Source organism: Tiliqua scincoides, chromosome 9, assembly GCF_035046505.1.
Source record: "Tiliqua scincoides isolate rTilSci1 chromosome 9, rTilSci1.hap2, whole genome shotgun sequence".
Lineage (NCBI taxonomy): Eukaryota > Metazoa > Chordata > Lepidosauria > Squamata > Scincidae > Tiliqua > Tiliqua scincoides.
The window spans coordinates 48,389,150-48,409,714 of record NC_089829.1 but is presented as its reverse complement, the minus strand read 5'-3'; the positions used below and the strand labels follow the sequence as shown (position 1 = coordinate 48,409,714).

The window sequence follows — 20,565 nt, the reverse complement described above, 5'->3', positions numbered from 1 at the left end:
ACCCTCACACCCCCCAATGAAGACACCACAGTGACCAATTTTTAATGCATGATACCTTCTGAACATACCTTCCCTCCCTCTCTAGGCCTTCAGACATCTGTCCAATTCCCTTTTAAAGGTATCTAGGCCAGATCCCATCACCACATCCCATGGCAAGAAGTTCCACAGATGAATTACATGCTGGGTAAAGAAATATTTTCTTTGGTTTGTTCTAACTCTCCCAACACTAAATTTTTGCGGATGTCCCCGCTTCTTGTGTTGTGTGAAAGGTAAAAGAACATCCTCCTATACCCTGCATAGTTTAGTATGTCTCAGTCATGTCCCTCAGTTGCCTTTTTTCTAGACTGAAGAGCCCCAAATGTCATAGACTTTCCTTGTAAGGAAGGTGCCCCAGCCCAGTAATCATTTTGGTCACTCTCTTATACACCTTTTCCAATTCCACTATATCCTTTTAGAGATGTGGCGACCAGAACTGAACACAATACTTCAGGTGCAGCTAAGAACATAAGAACAGCCCTCAGGCCATAGGCCCATCTAGTCCAGCTTCCTGTATCTCACAGCGGCTCACCAAATGCCCCAGGGAGCACGCCAGATAACAAGAGACCTGCAAGGCCTCCTGGGAATTGTAGTTAAGAACATAAGAACAGCCCCGCTGGATCAGGCCACAGGCCCATCTAGTCCAGCTTCCTGTATCTCACAGCGGCTCACCAAATGCCCCAGGGAGCACACCAGATAACAAGAGACCTCATCCTGGTGCCCTCCCTTGCATCTGGCATTCTGACATAGCCCATTTCTAAAATCAGGAGGTTGTACATGCACATCATGGCTTGTACCCCATAATGGATTTTTCCTCCAGAAACTTGTCCAATCCCCTTTTAAAGGCGTCCAGACCAGACGCCATCACCACACCCTGTGGCAAGGAGTTCCACAGACCAACCACACGCTGAGTATAGAAATATTTTCTTTTGTCTGTTCTAACTCTCCCTACACTCAATTTTAGTGGATGTCCCCTGGTTCTGGTATTATGTGAGAGTGTAAAGAGCATCTACCTACCCACTCTGTCCATCCCCTGCATAATTTTGTATGTCTCAATTATGCCCCCCCTCAGGTGCCTCTTTTCTAGGCTGAAGAGGCCCAAACGCCATAGCTTTTCCTCATAAGGAAGGTGCCCCAGCCCAGCAATCATCTTAGTTGCCCTCTTTTGCACCTTTTCCATTTCCACTATGTCTTTTTTGAGATGCGGTACTGGACACAATACTCCACGTGTGGCCTTACCATCGATTTGTACAACGGCATTCTAATATTAGCCGTTTTGTTCTCAATACCTTTTCTAATGATCCCAAGCATAGAATTGGCCTTCTTCACTGCCGCCGCACATTGGGGCGACACTTTCATTGACCTGTCCATCACCACCCCAAGATCTCCCTCCTGACCTGTCACAGACAGCTCAGAACCCATCAGCCTATATCTAAAGTTTTGATTTTTTGCCCCAATGTGCATGACTTTACACTTACTTACATTGAAGCGCATCTGCCATTTTGCTGCCCATTCTGCCAGTCTGGAGAGATCCTTCTGGAGCTCCTCACAATCACTTCTGGTCTTCACCACTCGGAAAAGTTTGGTGTCATCTGCAAACTTTGCCACCTCACTGCTCAACCCTGTCTCCAGGTCATTGATGAAGAGGTTGAAGAGCACCGGTCCCAGGACAGATCCTTGGGGCACACCGCTTTTCACCTCTCTCCATTGTGAAAATTGCCCATTGACACCCACTCTCTGTTTCCTGCTCTTCAACCAGTTCTCAATCCATGAGAGGACCTGTCCTCTAATTCCCTGACTGTGGAGTTTTTTTAGTAGCCTTTGGTGAGGGACCATGTCGAACACCTTCTGAAAGTCCAGATATATAATGTCCACGGGTTCTCCCGCATCCACATGCCTTTTGACCTTTTCAAAGAATTCTATAAGGTTTGTAACGTAAGACTTACCCTTATAGAAGCCATGCTGATTCTCCCTCAGCAAGGCCGTCTATGTGTTTTGAGATTCTATCTTTGATTAGGCATTCCAGCATCTTACCCAGTATAGATGTTAGGCTGACTGGCCTATAGTTTCCCGGGTCCCCCCTCTTTCCCTTTTTAAAGATAGGCATGACATTTGCTATCCTCCAATCTTCTGGCACCGTGGCCGTTTTGAGGGACAAGTTGCATATTTTAGTCAAGAGATCAGCAACTTCATTCTTCAATTCCTTAATAACTCTTGGGTGGATGCCATCAGGGCCTAGTGACTTATTGATCTTTAATTTATCAATGAGGTCTGAAACATGTTCTCTTTTAACCTCTATCTGACTTAATTCCTTGGTCAGGAGGGGCCGTTCGGGCAGCGGTATCTGCCCGAGGTCTTCTGCCGTGAAGACAGATGCAAAGAACTCATTTAATTTCTCTGCCATCTCTAAGTCTCCTTTTATCTCCCCTTTCCCTCCCTCACCATCCAGAGGGCCAACCACTTCTCTGGCGGGTTTCCTGCTTCTAACATATTTGAAGAAGCTTTTATTATTCCCCTTAATGTTGCTGGCCATGCGTTCCTCATAGTCTCGCTTGGCCTCCCCTATCACCTTCTTACATTTCTTTTGCCACAGTTTATGTTCCTTTTTATTCTCCTCATTAGGGCAAGACTTCCATTTACGGAAGGAAGCTTCCTTGCCCTTTACAGCCTCTCTAACTTGGTCATACGGGCACCCTCCTGGATTTAGTGGAACCCTTCTTTCTTTGTGGTATACACCTCTGCTGGGCCTCTATTAGTGTTGTTTCCCCAATGGCTCAGTAACATTGACATCTCTAACCAGGTCCTGTGTACCGCACAATATTAAATCCAGAGTCACCTGTCCTCTGGTAGGCTCCATGACTAGTTGCTCTAAGGCACAGTCATTTAGCATGTCAAGGAATCCGGTCTCCTTTTCGTGACCAGAACACAAATTGACCCAGTCAATATGAGGATAATTGACATCCCCCATGATTACAACCCTGTCCCTCCTTGTCACCTCCCTGATCTGTTTCCTCATTTCAAGGTCCCCTTCCGATTTCTGGTCTGGAGGACGATAGCACGCCCCCAGTATTACATCACTCCTCAGGCCTGGCAATTTAACCCACAGAGATTCTACAGTGGAGTCAGACCCACCTTCAATCTCTACTTTGCTGGATTCTATCCCTTCCTTAACATAAAGGGCCACCCCACCTCCAACACGCCCCTGCCTGTCCCTCCTGTAGAGTTTATAGCCTGGGATTGCGGTATCCCAGATTCTCCGCATTCCACCAGGTTTCCGTTATGCCCACTATGTCAATGTTTTCCCTTTTCACCAGACATTCCAGTTCTCCCATCTGTGCTCAGAGACTTTGGGCATTCGCATAAAAGCATTTGTGCATGGAATGCCCCAGGCTGGGCTGCTTATTCGCTCCTTTGTCCCCGCATCCTCTCACTGTGCCAAACGTCTATTACGCTACCATTCCCAATTTCTTCTCCTATTCTGCCTTTGTCTTGTTGTTCTCTAACCTCCCCATCCTTGTCCCATAGGGATGAGGAGCCCCGAACCAGATTCCCCTCGGCTCCTGTCGGCCTTCCCCCAGGGATCAGTTTACAAGCTGCTCTGCCACCTTTTTAATGTTATGCGCCATCAGTTTGAACAATGGCATTATAGTATTAGCTGTTTTGTTCTCAATCCTCTTTTTAATGATCCCTGGCACGGAATTGGCCTTCTTCACTGTCGCCGCACATGGGGTCGACACTTTCATCGAGCTGTCCACCAGCACCCCAAGATCTCTCTCCTGTTCTGTCACAGTCAGCTCAGAACTCATCAGCCTATATGTAAAGTTTTGATTCTTTGTCCCAATATGCAAGATTTCACACTTACTTCCATTGAAACACATCTGCCATTTTGCTGCCCATTCTCCCAATTTGGAGAGATCCTTCTGGAGCTCCTCACAATCCCTTCTGGTCTTCACCACCCAGAAAAGTTTAGTGTCATCTGCAAACTTGGCCATCTCATTGCTTATCCCTGTCTCCAGGTCATCTATGAACAAGCTGAAAAGCACTGGTCCCAGGACAGCTTTTCACCTCTCTCCATTGTGAAAACAGCTCATTGAACCCATTCTCTGTTTCCTGGACTTCAATTAATTCTTAATCCATGAGAGGACCTGCCCTCTTATTCCCTGTGAAGTTTTCTCAGCAGTCTTTGGTGAGGGATGATATCAAATGCATTATGAAAATCCAGATATATAATATCCACAGGTTCTCCCACATCCACATGCCTGTTGACCTTTTCAAAGAATTCTTAAAAGTTCATGAGCAAGACCTTACCTCCAGGGTGGCTCTAGCCCACCACTGTCTCCTCCTCCACACCAGTGGCATTCCTGGGGGAGGCAGCAAACCATTAAGTTTCTTCAGGTGCCTGGCTGCTGCTGTAAAGCGTCCCCCCCTCCTTGCCTTTAGAGCCAGTCACAGCTGCAAAAGATTTTGCAGTCACAGCTGGCACTGAAGGTGAGGAGGAAGACTTGCTTTACACCAGTGACCAGGTGCCTGAAGAAACTTAGTGTTTTGCCCCCCTTCCAGGAACGCCAGTGTGGCACACTGCCTCTTCTGGTCTGTTCTCAAAACCAGGGAGTGGGGGAAGAAGAAGTAGGAGGAATCTCTGCCAGGTGTCTGGGACAGCATTTGTCACACTGCTTCAGATATTCTGAGATCTTGGGTCACTCCTGGGGAGCTCAGCCATTTTCAGCACCTGTCTTCTCTTGGGACAGGAGAACGTTTCTTTGCCTTCCTGGCTAATTTAGAGCTGTCTTGCATCTAGTTTTAAAATATCCCAATTTTACCAGTCATTTCCTTAGGCTTCACTCCCAGGTTTCTGTCTTCTAGAGTAAGTAACACAGAAACCCATTAAGCTTTTTTCCTGACTGACGTTTGCCCCAAGGCTGTTAAGCCTCGCCAAACTGGTGAAAGGGATTTTGGTTTGGGTTGCTTGATCATTTTCAGAATTAGAGGCTCACCTCTGAGAAAGTTGGCTAAATAAAGCTCCAGGATGCCAAGGAGCTGCTTGCCTGTGCTTGTCAAGTGCAGCCACTTGGGTTCTGAAAAATAATCATAAGATGAGTGTACCAGAGTGCCTCAATAGAGGGTATGAATGATTGATGGCAAGCGAAGGGATAAGAAAGGGAAGGTGTTTTTTTTTTTTTTTTACCAAAGAGTAGCTAACTATGTAACTGCCAGATTTGTAGCCCACCTAAACTGCTCAGGGTGTTTGTGTGGCGTCATCTCATTTTGTGTTAAGAAGCACTGCTGCAGAACTTTCATGTTCCACAAACAAGTTACTATCACCCTTTGGATGAGGGCAGTTTGGCTTTCTCAAGCAGTTTTTGCCCATTTCCAAACGCTTGACTGGTTTCTCCAGCGACTGAGGTCGATAGAGCTGGTCCCGTCAGGCTGCCCACCTGAGCGCCCCCCCCCACAGGCCTCCACTGCTCCTCCTCTTCTCCATTGGCTCGGATAAAGACAAGGGAGACAGAACAGAAGAGGAGGTATGCAGGAGGAGAGGACCCTCTTCTCCACGCTTCTTCCGCTCGGTCTTCCTCTTTCTTTTCCAGTCCAGAAGTGGGAGCAGCAGATGCCAGCAGATCACCAGGCAAGTGGGGTATCCTTTGCCTAAGGCACCAGGTGTTGGGATGACCCCAGGTTTCCCACAGCCCAAACCACCACATGCAGCAATACAGCAGTAACAGTGTGGCGTCTGCTGCATCCTGCAGGGGAGTTCTGGCATCTTGAGACCTCCTCAAGGGAAGGAAACATTTATTTTTTCCTGCTGCTGTCATGGGTCAACTCAGACCTGCGCCAGTGATATGACTGGCACAAGTTGGCATTGACCACGAAGGGAGGTTGGACCAGGGAAGGGAGGTAGGATTCGGTTGCTACCAAACCAACCCCCCTTCCTGAACCCAATCTGACCTCCTCTCCACCCCCTTCCTGCCTCTCTCCTGAACCCTGCATGTCCTCACCTGCACTGGTGGGCATCGGGGGTCCATCTTTGTGTGGACCTGCTCCTGCCCACTTGCAGCAGTGGTCAGGCCACACACTCTGCCAATGCCATGTTTGTGACAGCCAGAGAATATATTCTACCAGCATTGTGCAGCCATAGAATTGGCCCTCAGTCTTTCCAGAAATAAATTTTCACCCTGCTTATCCTGTGTATTTGAGATTATCCTAAGACTTGGCCGCTTAAGTTTTTGGCTGTCTGATATTCCTGGTTTCAGTTTTGCTTGGTTGTTTGTTCCTCTCTCTCTCTGTGCTATAACTACATGTATGCCTGTGTACTGCCTCTAAAATTTCAGTGCATCTGATGACATGGACTGTAGTTCTGTTGTTCATAAAAGCTTAAGGTGAAAAAATGTGTTCTTGTTTCAGATGTCACAAGAGTCCTTGTTTTGTATCTAGCTAGCACCTGTGTGGCTGACAAGTGAGCACTCAGACATTTGGATTGCTGAGGGATGACTAAATCTGGGGGGAACCAGTGGACAGAAGAACTGGGTTGCACGCTAAGAGAACTTCAGGTGATTCTGTGTGGTAGAGCTGTAGAAACAACTGTCCAGGCAGAGATTTATCAGAACATGAGAGCAGAAACATTAGAGTGGGAGATGATGCAGCTGCCATACTGAGTCCAACACTTGGCCTGTGTTATCAACACTGACTGGCAGCAGGTCTCCAGGGACTCCACAGGAATCTGCCTTATTTGGAGGTGCCAGGGATCAAACCTTGCGCCTTCTCCACTAGCACGTTCTTTGCCATTGAGCAATGACCCTACTCAAGAATCCAGGAGCACTGAAAGGCAGAGGCACAGATGCTCTTGGCAGTGTACAGATGTCAGGAGAAGTCCCACTCATGGTGTGAGCAGTTAGAAGTGGCAGAGAATCAAGAGAACATATCTGTTCAGTCAGAGCTGGTCTCGGGAGCTGCAGGCCCCAGGTTCACAGCCAAGGTCTGCAGAGTCTAAGAGATATCAATAAAATTTATTATAGACTTTCTATCTCTAGGGTAGAATGGAAAACCATCAAACTGTGCGCTTAAAAAGTTAATGGACCAAATGGATTTAAGCACATTTTCATATAAAACTGCATACAAGACTATAGTAGATGATGCTTGTGCGGAGCCAAATGGGTTAAATCAGGCCCAGTGTTCAGTTGTTTTGAGCTTAGACACTCTCCTTCAGTGGTGTGAGAATTATTAGGTGTGGCTGCTGTGTAAAAGCACAGGAGTCCCCACTGTTGAGTTTTTTCACTATTTGCTTGCTCCCTGAAAAACCAATTGTCACTCCGGGGCTTTAGAAGCCACTTGTTGATGTTGCATGTTAGGTGTGGCACTGTGCCAGCAGAACATTCTCTCACATGAGTCTTCCTTGGGTCATGTAAGAAGTCTCAGTAATGGTTTGGGAGGTCCAACCATGACTTTTACACGTAGACAACAAAAAAAGTGACACAAAAGTCTCTTTTGCACATTACACACGGCAAACTTCATCATTACTGGATGGAGTAATCCTTGCCAGAAAGTCTTCACTGGGGCCTTGTGTAAATAAAAACAACTTGAATTTCAACATGGGAGTTTTGTGATCTGACCAGGGACTGCATCCAAGGCTGCCACGTGATGGTCAGTTTTATTTGTTCTGCCATCCCTGCCCCCACCATTCTCCATGAATACTTCTTTTGACATCTTACAATTGAAATTCTGCACACCAAAGCTTCTGATGCCCCAAATCCAACCCTGCACAAATTTATCATTCGTACCACGGACTGAGCAAAACACAGCTGCTCTCCCCCCCAACAAATACTGTCATGTTTTCCTCTCTAGAAGCCACTTTATGGATTTGCTTCTTTGTTCACAGAATTTCTACAGTGCTTTTCTTAAAGGTCAGGTAGAAGGTGCTTGATTCAGGCCCAGCTCTCTTGTCTTCTCCACACTTTCTCTTCCTTTTCAAATGTGGAAAATGGGAGGAGGAGAAGCAGGGGAGGGGGTGGATGGAGGCAGAAGCAGCCTCCGCATCAAACTCGTGGATGTGGGTGTCTGTATGGACAAAGCAGGGCCCAGCTTGCAACAAGTGGAGACTTTTCAGTGGATCACGGCAGATGCATCACAAATGCCCATCACTTTGTGCCACTTTACCTGCCATGACTTATCCTACGGAGCTGTAGTATGGCTGGGATCAGCAGCATAGCTGCCTCCTCTGACACCCCGGGGGCAGTGACTCCTGGCGTCACCCCAGCTTGCAGATGTGGAAGTCATGTAACGATGTGTCTGTTACCACCAATTACTTTCAGGTAGGCAGTTGCTGACTCAGGGCTCAGTTTCCCAGCGTCAGTGCAGCTGTGCCATCGGCACATGCACTGCATCCTGTGGTGGGCAGGCAGGCAGGCACCTCCTCAGGGTACGGAGACATTTTCTCCCTTGCCTTGGGGCTACATTGTGGCTGCAGCAGTGCTGGAAAGTTGGATAGGATTGGGCCGACAGCTGCTTCTGCGCTGTGCTGCACTCCTCTTGGAGCGTGGTCTGAGCAGCCTTCTCTTGTTTCAAGGAACTAAGCAAGGGCGTGTGTGATTTTGCTGTGCCACCCCTCTGTTCCTTTGCCTTTGGAATGAACGAAGGAGTCCCACAGTGAGATCACACCCACCGCCTTCACTTAGAGGCAGTGCTGTGCTGCCCCTCCGTTGGAGGGAACGGGGGGGGGGCACAGTGAGATTGCCACTACCTCGGTTTCTTCAAACACTTACAGGCAGTGGTGGGTGCAATCTGCAGTCCTGGCTGGCCTTGCTCACCCCCCATATGAACTCTGGGTTGGAACCCAGGGCAGCCCACCCACACCCTGCCAGCCATGCCACTGGCTGCAATGTCGTATTTTCTTAGAGATTTCTAGCCTCCCTGCTAGAAATACAGTTCTGGGATTCCCTGGGAAGAGGGAATGACTACCAAGCCAGTTTAAGCATGTGGTATGGACAAGGCTGGCCCATCCATGAGGCCAACTGAAGCAGTTGCCAGCAGCCCAATCCTGTGCTTCCCAGCACACAGGGCTGCAGCAGCACCAAGATGGCTACTACTGCATCCCACGGGACTGGGAAGCTGCACAGGGTCTACTTGGGATCAGGGAGCTTATGTTCCCTTACCCCATGTAATCCCCAGGTGGCCCTGAGGGGTCTTTTCAGATCTGTGCCCACTACTGGGCCAGGAAGGGGGTTAGGATAGAGCAGCAGGGTGTGCCACCATCTTGGCTTCCTCCCTCCCTCCACACCTCTGAATGCCTCCCCCCACCCCCACTTACCAGTCTGCTGCCCAGCACTTGCTTATGGCACATTTGCAACACTGCACACCAGCACTGGGCTGGCATGGCCCATTTGGATTGGGCCCTCAGGCAGCAGGTTGGTGGAGGCTGCCCATTTGGTTGCAGCCTTCAGTCTCAGAAGACTTGGTGTGTGTCTGCCTGCCTACTTGCCTTCACTGCTCCTCCTTCTCCTTCCACTCCACAGACTGGAAAAAGAAGAGGGGAGCAAAGGAAGAATGAATGCGGAGGGGAGGAAAGGGCTGAGCCAGAACAGTGAAGACTGCAAGGAGCAGAGGCTGGTGCAGCATCTGGTAAAGGGAGCAGCATCCTGCATGTCCTCTAAGACTTCAGGAGGTCTTAGGCCAGCCCTGGCTGTAGAGGACGTGACCTTAGTAACATTCACTTGTAGGAACATTTAAAACCTTGTTGTTTGCTAACTTGGCAATAGAATCATAACACAAGGAAAGTGTTAGAGTTGCAACCCTTTGTCTGGTAAAGAGTTGTCTGGAACCTTGGATGAGCAGGCACACAAAACAGCACCCACCAGCAGAGTTCTTTGAATGCAGTGGTTATATTTCAGAGCAAGGGTTATCACAGGCAGAGTAAACAGTCCTAGTCAGCACGATGAGCAGTCAGTCCATAAACAACAAATCCAAATCAGTTTTCCAAGATACACAGTCAAAGTTCATTCCATGGTCAGTAACAACATATACATACTCACATCCAGCCTCCCAAGCTACTGGCAGCAGTTCAGTAGTCTCCTACTGCTGCACTGTAGGCTCAACAGACCAAACATTAAGTAGTTGGAGTGGCCAATCAGTGTAGGCTAAGCCACACCCAGGGTGAGGCAGTCACAGGTGTTTGCTGATCCTGCTGACTCCAGCAATCTGCACCTGTTCCTGAACCACCTTGTTGGCTGTGTTTCTGTCTTACCCAGAACATAGACCTGACAGAAAGGAGAAGACATTTATTCATTTACGCTAACAAATAAAAGATAAATGGAGGAAGCAGCAGTAGCTGTGGCAGTGATACAGGGGGAGATGTATTTGTCAGAGGCATCTTAGAAAAGACGGGAGGGCAGCACGGCCTTCTACCCCTCATTCCCCGTCTCCTGTGGTCTCCAGGCACATCTAGTTGTTGGCAGTAGACCTAGATTGCATGAGAACGCTGGGAAGCTAAGTTGAAACAGAATTAAAGGAGGCAGCTCTTCCATGCCTCATTGCAACAACAGGTGGAGCAAGATGCAAAGGGGGGGGGTCACTAATCTACAGACAAGATGTCATACCAGGATCTTGAGACCATCAGAATCAGGCTGGTGGCCCCACCTAAATCCAGACCTATCATGTGTGTGGCTCTCAGGTCAGTTGCTGAAGCTGGACATTAAGTCAAAAGCCTGAAGACTGTGTTGACCTCAGAGTCGCCAGTGAATTGGAACAGTAGGCTTACTGCCCCAGCCTTTCCCCTATCATTGTTGCAGATGCAGCTGTGCCATGGAAGCAGGGGGGGGGGAGCAATCAGGAGGCCTCCTCTAGGCACAGGAACTTTTGTTCCGAATAGGCCACCTGATGGCCTATGGATCTCCTCAGACCTGTATTTGTGCTATAGCCGGCAGAAGTTCAAGGACAGTAAGGAGGCCACATGGGCTAAAATGAGGGGGATAGGATTCAGTGTATGCATCTGCCTCCGAGACACCCCCCGGTCTGCTTCCTGCCTCTTGCCCTCCCCACTGATCCACCCAAAAACTCCCTTTGCCCTCCTCCTCCCTACCCACAAAATGCCTGCCCCATGCCAAGTTTAAGCGGACCTGAACAGTCTCAGATAACATGGGGAGACTTCAGCCTGGGCTCTTGGGATGGGAGCTTCTCTAGTTGTGGCAAGAATGGAACTGAATGCGACACCAGGCGGGTGACACCACTGCAGAGCACAACATAAATTCACACTCTTGGAGCATTTGCCGTGCGTGTGATCTGGATGCGCGGCACGCCCCTCGATGCCCAGCACGACGCCGTCACAAACACCAAGGAAAGCTGCATGAGAGCAGAATCCAGACTCTTTGTGGAGCCCAGCTCCACAGACTCTTTCCCAGGCGTTCAGGTGACAGTTAATAGGAGGTGTGTTTGTATGGGTCTTTTGCTGGCCTTGATGTTTTCTTTGGTGAGGACAGAAAGCCAGTAAAGTGTGAACAAGGTCCGGAAACTGCCTCCAGGGAGGGAGCTGGGAGTTCACAACCCTTTCATGTGTCACTTCGGGTCTCTGGCTGGCTGGAGGGCCTCCGCGCACAGTGGCCAGAAGGCATCTTCTGGCTGCTGTGCTGGGGGCCGGCTGGCCTGGCTGTCGCGGGGTGGGTGGTGGCCCTGCTTGCCTGCCAGGCTGCAGCCCAGTCCTGCAGGACTGCTGGGCTGGCCTCTGGGAGGAATCTTTGGGCCCTTCCCACAGAGGGGGCAACGGTGGCGGGGAAGTGGCTACAGCCGAACAGCCTTGGCCAGGCCTATGTCTTCCCAGCGCAGAGCTCGGCCTGCAGCCGGACAGGGAGGCTCAGTGCACTCCAGGCTCCGCTGTAGGAGCTCCGTCTCCCAACGAGGCTCGCCAGAAGCCAGTAATGATGAATACTGGGGTGGGACACCCTCCTTATGAGGAAAGGCTACGGCGTTTGGTCCTCTTCAGACTAGAAAAGAGACGCCTGAGGGGGGACATGATTGAGACATACAAAATTATGCAGGGGATGGACAGAGTGGGTAGGGAGATGCTCTTTACACTCTCACATAATACCAGAACCAGGGGGCATCCACTAAAATTGAGTGTTGGGCGGGTTAGGACAGACAAAAGAAAATATTTCTTTACTCAGTGTGTGGTTGATCTGTGGAACTCCTTGCCACAGGATGTGGTGCTGGCGTCTAGCCTGGACGCCTTTAAAAGGTGATTGGACAAGTTTCTGGAGGAAAAATCCATTATGGGTTACAAGCCATGATGTGTATGCGCAACCTCCTGATTTGAGACATGGGCTATGTCAGAATGCCAGATGCAAGGGAGGGCACCAGGATGAGGTCTCTTGTTATGTGGTGTGCTCCCTGGGGCATTTGGTGGGCCGCAGTGAGATACAGGAAGCTGGTCTAGGTGGGCCTGTGGCCTGATCCAGTGGGGCTGTTCTTATGTTCTTAACTACAATTCCCAGGAGGCCTTGCAGGTCTCTTGTTGTGAGATACAGGAAGCTGGACTAGGTGGGCCTGTGGCCTGATCCAGTGGGGCTGTTCTTATGTTCTTAACTACAATTCCCAGGAGGCCTTGCAGGTCTCTTGTTGTGAGATACAGGAAGCTGGACTAGGTGGGCCTGATCCACCAGGGCTGTTAAGCGGCCCCCTCTGGCAGAAGGCAGGCCCTGCCCTCCCAGCGGCGGCGCTGCTCAGGAACGTGCTGCTGCCGGTCCGGCCACAGGAGCCTGGCTGTGGGCTACTGGGCGGCACAGGGCACCCCTTGACCCCTCCGCAGGCCACCCCCGGCACAGCGGAAGCGGAAGCGTGCAGGAGGACGAAGGGCGGGCAGGCGGGCGGGGCCCTCCGGAGGACAGGCTCTTCGGCGGCGCCTGCGCTGCGACAGGAGCGCGCCTGCCCCGGAGCGCCCCCTAGCGGCGTGCTCGCCGGGGCGCCCCGCGCAGCCGCCCTGCCCTGGGGCGGGCCCGCTCCCCGTCTCCCTGGCGACGGCGCCGCGCCGAGCCCTTCGCCGCCGCCATGCTGGTGCCGGTGTTCAGCCTGAAGCTGCGCCACCGCGTCCTGCCGCGCACGGCCGCCCTGGGCAGGCTCGACGGCGCCCACCCCTGCCTGGCCGCCGCCACCCAGGCCGGGAAGGTAGGCGCGCGGCCCGGGCGGCGGGGCAGGCCGCGGGCGCGCGGACTCGGCCGGCCGGCCGGGGGCAGGCCCAGAGCGGGGCCCGGGAGAGGCCGCGCCCTCCGCGGGGCTCAGCCGACGGCAGCGCCGCCTCCCGGCGAGGGGCCCCGCGGCCCCCCCGCCCTGACGCCGGCCCCGCTGCGCGGCGCCTCCCGGGCCCTCGGGAGCCCCGGCCCGGCCCCGCGCGCAGCCTCACCCCGCCTCGCCCGCAGGTCTTCATCCACAACCCGCACGCGCGCGGCCCGCGCCCGCCCCCCGGCCGCCTGGCCCCGAGCGCGCAGGACGCGGACGTCTCCCTCCTGAACATCGGCGAGGCCGTCTCCTGCCTGGCCGCGGGGCCGCTCAGCCCGCGCCTCGGCCGCGACGCCCTGCTGGTGGGCACGCAGACCAGCCTGCTCGCCTACGACGCGCACGACAACGCCGACCTCTTCTACGCGGGGGTGAGCGCTGGGAGTCGGGCGCCGCCCTCGCCCGCGGAGCGGCTCAGGGAGGTGGCTGCCTGGGCGCTCCTGGCCCCTGCGCCCTCCGGGCCTCCTCCTTCCTTTGGAGCCCGGCTCGGCTTGCGGACCAGGAAAGAGCTCCGTGTCTGCCCGCTGGTTGACTCTGGCCAGGCCTGTCCAGCCTTCCAGCGCCGGTGCAGCCCCGAGGAGGTCAGGGAACATGTTCCCGTGCCTTGAGGAGGCCTCTGTGGCTGCCTCCCCACCACCGGGTGCAGGGCACACTCCACTGGCACAGCTGCACCAGCGCTGGAAAATCAAATTGCGTTGGGCCCTCAGAGGCCGCATTATGGCATCAGGGGTTCCCAAACTAACTGCTGCCAGGGCCACCTCACTCAGTCCTGCTGTTGTAGGAGGCCGGACCAGGTTGATGACAAGACATAATGTATGTACAGATCCAACCTTGTTATACACGGATTTGACTCAACAAGAATGGCCCCTGCAAATGAGAAGGATTGTGCTGATCCCTGGAGAAGGGGAAAAATGCATCCCTTTAAAATCACAGTTAAAAACCGCTCCTCTTACTGCTGTAGGGAGACAGGGCCCAATCCTATCCAACTTTTCAGCGCCGGTGCAGCTGCAATACAGCCCCAAGGCAGGGGTACAAATATTCCCATTGGCATGGCTACATCAGGGCTGGAAAGTTGGATAGGATTTGGTCCACAGTCATGCAAGCGATTACAAGTGTAACCTAAGTATCCACAGATTTTTCTATCTCAAAGCTGATGAGAAGGGCCCTTCAACTTAAAGGAAAATAATTGTTTAATAATGCCATGGAGAGCAACTGGCTGACAATCCATCAATCATTCTCTCTGCAGGCTTCTTCCTTCCCCCTGAGCATGTGAAAGAAGGTGAAATGGCAGCGATTATCACCTTCTCCATTCTTTCCCCCTTGCTGGGGCTCCTGGTGAAGGGAGGAATTGCTTCCTCCTTGTGAAGCCTAAGGGCCTGGAGAGAAACCGATTGCCTCTGTATGCATGACAAAGGTCAGCATGGCTGTTTTTAAATCACCAGAGCAAGAAGACCCGCTTTTTAAAATTGATTTGCTATAGTGCATTTTTCCACCATCCATGTGAGTTCTTGGAAAGGAACCCTCCAGAATAATGAAACTCAACCTGTATATTTTGTACTTAAATTTTCACAATAGAAGAAACATATTTGCAGTATTTCAGCTGCAGGACTGCTTCTGCGAGCTCTCTCTCTCTCTCTCTCTCTCACACACACACACACACCCCAGAACTCTTAGCAAGAGTGATCCAGTCAGGCAAGAGGGAGAAAAGCGAGGATGATGGGCAAGGATAGGAAGGAATAGGAGGGACAATGCCACTGTGTTCGGTGAGCCAGTCAAAATCTGTAGGTGGACCAGGTGTGACCGTGGGTCATAGTTTGGAGGCTCCTCTTAAATATGCTTTGAGATGCATTTCTGATGGATGCTCATGTCATGAAACTCATTGGCATAGTCCCATAGTGGACCAGTTCTGTTTCAGTATGTGGAAGTAACCCAGGGGTTCCCAAAGATCGGTCCAAAGCAGATAATGTTTAGAAAGGAAGTTATTAATGTGGCTTAAATTTTTGATGTCTGACACTCTGAAAATATCTAAGTTTCAGCTTTCAATATCAGTGTTTCTGTTTTCTGTTGACGTTTTCAATTGTCTCCTCATTAAAGTTGAACTTCTTTTTGGATAAACGCATTCTTTTGTTACAGTAAATGATGGAACACCTTTTGGATATTTTTTTTAACCTACTTAGTTTTTTCTGTGCCTTATGTATTCTATGCATATGGATACAGTTTAACTGCATATGGATACAGTTATTATGTCTCTTTGTAGGTTCCTGATGGAGCAAACGCAATTGTGCTGGGAACGTTGGGAGACATTTCCTCTCCTCTTGCTATTATCGGTGGGAACTGTTCTTTGCAGGGATTTAATCACGAAGGGAAAGACCTTTTCTGGACGGTGAGGGTCGTTTTCTGTGTTTCAACTGGTAATCTCTGTAGACTGTTATGAAACAGTGGATTAAGGCTATATATGTACGTACGTATGCATTCATGTTTTCTGGCCCTCCACGGTGGCTCACATAATAAAAGGTATTAATACCATCCATGGAATCAAAACAGAAACAGCACATGATGAAAAAAGAAAACAAGTAGCAAGAGCAGAATAAGAACAAAGTCATAATCAACAGCCTGTCAACATGTTTCCCCAGAGTAAAAATAACACAGAAATGCCTGGGGAGAAGGAAAAGTCTTAGCCAGGTGTCCAAGTGTCAGCGGTGAACAGACAAAGCATCAGTGCAAGGGTAGGAGTTCCATAATCTGGGGGCTACCACTGGTAAGGCCTGGACCTTAGTCCCCCACCTCCCCTGGAACGTCTGATGAGGAGAGAACGTAGCAGAGTGCCCCAGGTGGTGGGTAGATTGCTACAGGAGAAGACAGCCTAGCTCCCTGTTCTTGCATGTTACATTTCTGTCTGGCTGGAAGAAGTACTCTGGCTCTGCCTTTCCTGGGCAGACTCAGGAGACTGTATGCACAGCTGTTTCTAGGCAAAGGTGTGAGTCTGACAGCTACTTGTTGGGTGCACTGCAGAGATCCTTTGAGGGCTTGGGGTTAAAGTAGTGAGAAATGGGGAGCATTGTAGTACCCTGTGCCACAAGGAACGCCACAAGGAATGTAACTTCATTCCATCTCGGGTGAGACCTCCCTTTTGATGCTGTCATGGGGGTGGGGAGTTAAAATAAGCCAGCTTCGGGTGTATTGAGGCAGCTCAGGACTTTGGGAACACAGGGCAGCTATGCTTCCAAACTGCATTACATGGAGGGACTTGTTCTTTGGTTTCTGGCAACCCATACCAGATACCTTGTTTAGCAGCAGCCATCTTGTTTAGCACGAGTCTAGCATCAGCGATGTTTGGTCTTCTGACTCCAGGGTGGAGAAAAGCGACCTCCTTTTCTGGACCAAGGAATTCTTGCTCCTTTGTGGAACAATGATCTGTAAAGTGTACCACAGAGACAGGCAACTGATGATTTGGGGGGCACAATCCGGCCTCTAGGACTTCTTAACTGGCCCCCAATCCCAGGGACACTCCTCCCCATCGCTGTCTGAACAGTGTGAATGCCACACCATTATTTTATCACAGGAGTGAGTCCTAGGGGAGTTTGGTGGATTCCTGATGTGGAATGAGGAGGAAATCTCAAGTGATATGGAGCTTATGAGAATTAACAATACCACATGAATCATCTATTTACCATGGAATGAGAGTATTGTTTAGACCTGGTCTCAGGCACTTTCTCCTGAGCAAGCAGAGACCATGATAAGGGGTTCTGTAATATTTGCCCTGCAGGAGTATCAACAGGAGCTCTCTCCTTATTGTCCATCGCAGTGCTTTTTCCCATGGTCCTGCATAAATATTGTCTGCCATGGTGGTATAATGGCAGACAATACCAACCCAGATAGTAATGACTCAGTAGGCAGCAGTTTCTTATGTTATATGTAGAAAACGGTGATAACAAAATAAAAATGCTTAACACCAAAAAGAAAACAACCCTGAAATTTGGGGGAAAAATAAAAACATTAATTTGGTTTTCATTTAAATGTCGAGGTGGAAATGTGGAGGTGGGATTAAAGATGACTTTTTGCTTCTAGGTTGTATAGCAGAGGGCATAAGGCAATTATTCTGTCTAAGCCTCTCCAGAGATCAGTTTAAAGGGCAATTTTGACCCCAGAGATAAATTTAAAGTACAATTTGCCCATGAACTGCTCATACATCAGTGGAGTGAGTCGGTGTTGTTGGCCCCTGTTGCAATAAAAACTAGTTGTCGATGGAAGGATAATCACGTTGCAACTTGCTATACACAAGATAGCAATTAATAAGGGACTGTTAATTTTGATGTTTGTCTCCTTGCAGCCGAAGGCACTGGAAAAAGGTTGAGGCAAAGCAAGAAGTAATATTGGTTTTTGTTTTAATTTTAGGTCACTGGGGATAATGTTCGTGCCCTGGCACTGTGCGACTTTGATGGTGATGGGAAAAAAGAGGTATGGCACATGATGTTTGCATTATCTTGCTTGCATTATTTCCTGAATGGGTGACTTTTGCAGCCGTTGGAATCATTACAGCCTGAGTTCTTCGTTTATTGGGATCATAGCCAAGTACTACAAGGCACATCTGTACTGCATACAGAACATGGCTGAAGCTTAAGTTGTCATGCTAGCCCCCTAAGGCCCTCTGGGAACTGCAGTTCTTTGGGTGAGCTGATGATCATAGTCAATACCCTGATTAAACTACAGTTCTCAAGGCCATGTTTGGGGAGCAGGTGTCAGTTAATCTGGCTACAAATCAAATCACGTGTTGTATAAGTAGTCCTGATTCGGGTTCAAGGCTTCACAATGAACTACTTAGAAGATAAAATATATGAACAAAAATACATTCTGTGCCCATGTGCACCTCCCCCCCCCACAAATTCTGGAGGCATACAGAAAATGAAATAATTAATTTCAGTCCGTAATTTAGCTTCTTTAGTTGCAATTGTGCAAATGTTTTCTTCCTCTTTAGGTAATGGCACATAATTTTACGCACACAGACCTCCCTCAGCCCCTGCTTTGTACTTCGTTGTGAAAGCTTCCCTAGTGGGTTTGCATTGGATTGCAAGACCAAGGGTTTTCCCAGCTCTGTTGTGGCAGGAAAGTGAACAGACTAGCTAGAAAAGCAGTGCATGTGAAGGCAGAGTTGCTCATGGTTCTCTAGGCGAGGGTGTGCACCCTTTTAATCTCAAACAATATTTACACACACTTTTCTGGCTGGGTAGTTTAACCATCAAGCTTCATGGCTGTAACAGACCAGATAACCCAGTTCGGTTCTGTTTCCCACCGCTTTAAGTCCTGGTCACGTTATTTTTAGATGTTCGTTCATTCATGGGAGTCACGAACATCTTTGGCTACACAGGAGACCTGGTGTAGCATAGCGATTACAGAGATTGAGCTGTGAATTGGGCTGTCTCTGGTTCGCATTTTGTCACTGTCATGAACTCATTGGATAACCTCTGGCAAGCTGCTCTCTCTCAGCCTTGCTGTCTGCATATGCAGTAGTACTTACCTCATAGGGTTGTTGTAAGGATTACAAAAGGAAAATATCTGGAATGCTCTGCACATGCAGAATACTATACAGATGCTAAGTATCACGCATGATGAGCCTAACACTGGAGCTAGGAGCTTCTGGATTTTGGTTGCATCACTTTTTATAATGCATTTTGGAGCCCTAGAAGGCAGTTGGTGAAGTTGTGCATGTAGATATTCCCCATGATAAATTAAGCAGCCTGAGGTGATGTGAATGGGTCTTGTGTTTCTAGAAAGGTTAGTGCCCCAGTTCCTTCTCATGTTCCTGAAGCTGGTCTGGGTGACTGGAGAGAGAGGTGGTTGCTTGTAGGTGAGCAACATTGTGCATTAACATGTGTCTTTTTTCTCTTTTCTGTTTAGCTTCTTGTTGGGTCTGAGGATTATGACATCAGGGTTTTTAAAGAAGATGAGATTGTGGCAGAAATGTCAGAAACTGAGGTAAAAGGAAAAATAAAATTGAAAACATTATTTTATATGACAGAAGGTTCCATTTGGAAAGGAAGAACCAAGAAATCGGGTTAAGTCGTAGTCATGTACGATGCTCACGCATTTGGCTCTTGCGAAATACAAGAATGATGTCTTGTCACTCAGCTTGTTGGAAGTCTCTGCTTTGAAGGCTGCTACTTCAGCCTTCTCTGCCTTATATCCTTCCTCCTTCTGGTGCCTTCCTTCTCTTTAGGTCAGTGATTTTCAACCTTTTCCATCTTGTGGCACACTGACAAGGTGCTAAAATGGTCAAGGCACACAATCAGCTTTTGTCAACTGACAAGGCACACTGCACTGCCAGTGGGGGGCTCACATCTTCCAGTGGCCCTATTAATAAATGACTCTCCCCCAAACTCCCTGGACCATTTGTGACACACCAATGTGCCATGCCACAGGGGTTGAAAATCACTGTTTTAGATGGTTTTGTGGCATTCAAATGTGAATTGGAGTCGTTTTTCTGCATCAAGGTGAGCAATGAAGGAAATGTGTGCCTCTGGTTTGGTGCCGGTGTGTGGACAGGAGGAAGCAGTGGGATGCTGCCAACAACAGTCTCCTCTGTTGTCGCCTGGGATTGCAGGAATATTGCTCGTGTCCCAAAGCTTCCAACGTCCCCATTCCCCCCCGTTCCACTAAGGCCCAGTCAGTAGCAGCACTGAAACGGAAGAAATGTAGTGAACATAGGAAGGAATGTAGAAACGGAAGGAATCTTTGGAAGTGGAGAGAAGAACAGCCGGGGAGGAGCATGCTGGAGCTTGTTCCCCACTTTGTGGCTTTGCAGCTGCTCCAAAGGAAGAAGTTTTCCCACTGCTGCTTGGGATTTTTTCCTGCAGACCAGTATGGCTACTGCGTTTTCAGAACTGGAACACGGTGGTGCCCTGCAATGAAAGGGTTAACAGTTGTGGTTTCCGTGGCAGATTTTCCTTTTGATTCCCTCCAGTGGCTGAGGTATTAATATTATAATGCTATTGTACAAAATCGATGGTAAGGCCGCACCTGGAGTGGTGACCAGAACTGGACACAATACATCTCAAAAAGGACTTAGTGGAAATGGAAAAGGTGCAAATGAGAGCAACTAAAATGACTACTGGGCTGGCGCTCCTTCTTTATGAGAAAAGGCTACGGCGTTTGGGCCTCTTCAGTCTGGAAAAAAGGCGCCTGAGGGGGGACATGATTGAGACATACAAAATTATGCACAAGAACAACAGAGTGGATAGAGAGATGCTCTTTTCCCTCTCACACAACACCAGATCCAGGGGA

At 49.6% G+C, this 20,565-nt stretch overlaps 1 protein-coding gene across 2 annotated transcripts in view; it reads left to right on the top strand.

Annotated features, from left to right (window-relative positions):
* Window positions 1-12,961: 12,961 nt before the first annotated feature.
* Window positions 12,962-20,565, top strand: part of BBS2 (Bardet-Biedl syndrome 2) — a 36,061-nt gene continuing 28,457 nt past the window's right edge. The window contains exons 1-5 of one of the 2 annotated variants that reach the window (XM_066637252.1): window positions 12,962-13,179; window positions 13,431-13,658; window positions 15,545-15,670; window positions 17,683-17,745; window positions 19,183-19,260. In XM_066637252.1, coding sequence (XP_066493349.1) covers window positions 13,063-13,179; window positions 13,431-13,658; window positions 15,545-15,670; window positions 17,683-17,745; window positions 19,183-19,260 — 612 coding nt within the window. In that variant the 5' untranslated portion in view covers window positions 12,962-13,062. The remainder of the gene's footprint in view (window positions 13,180-13,430; window positions 13,659-15,544; window positions 15,671-17,682; window positions 17,746-19,182; window positions 19,261-20,565) is intronic. The other variant, XM_066637253.1, reaches the window with a different exon arrangement.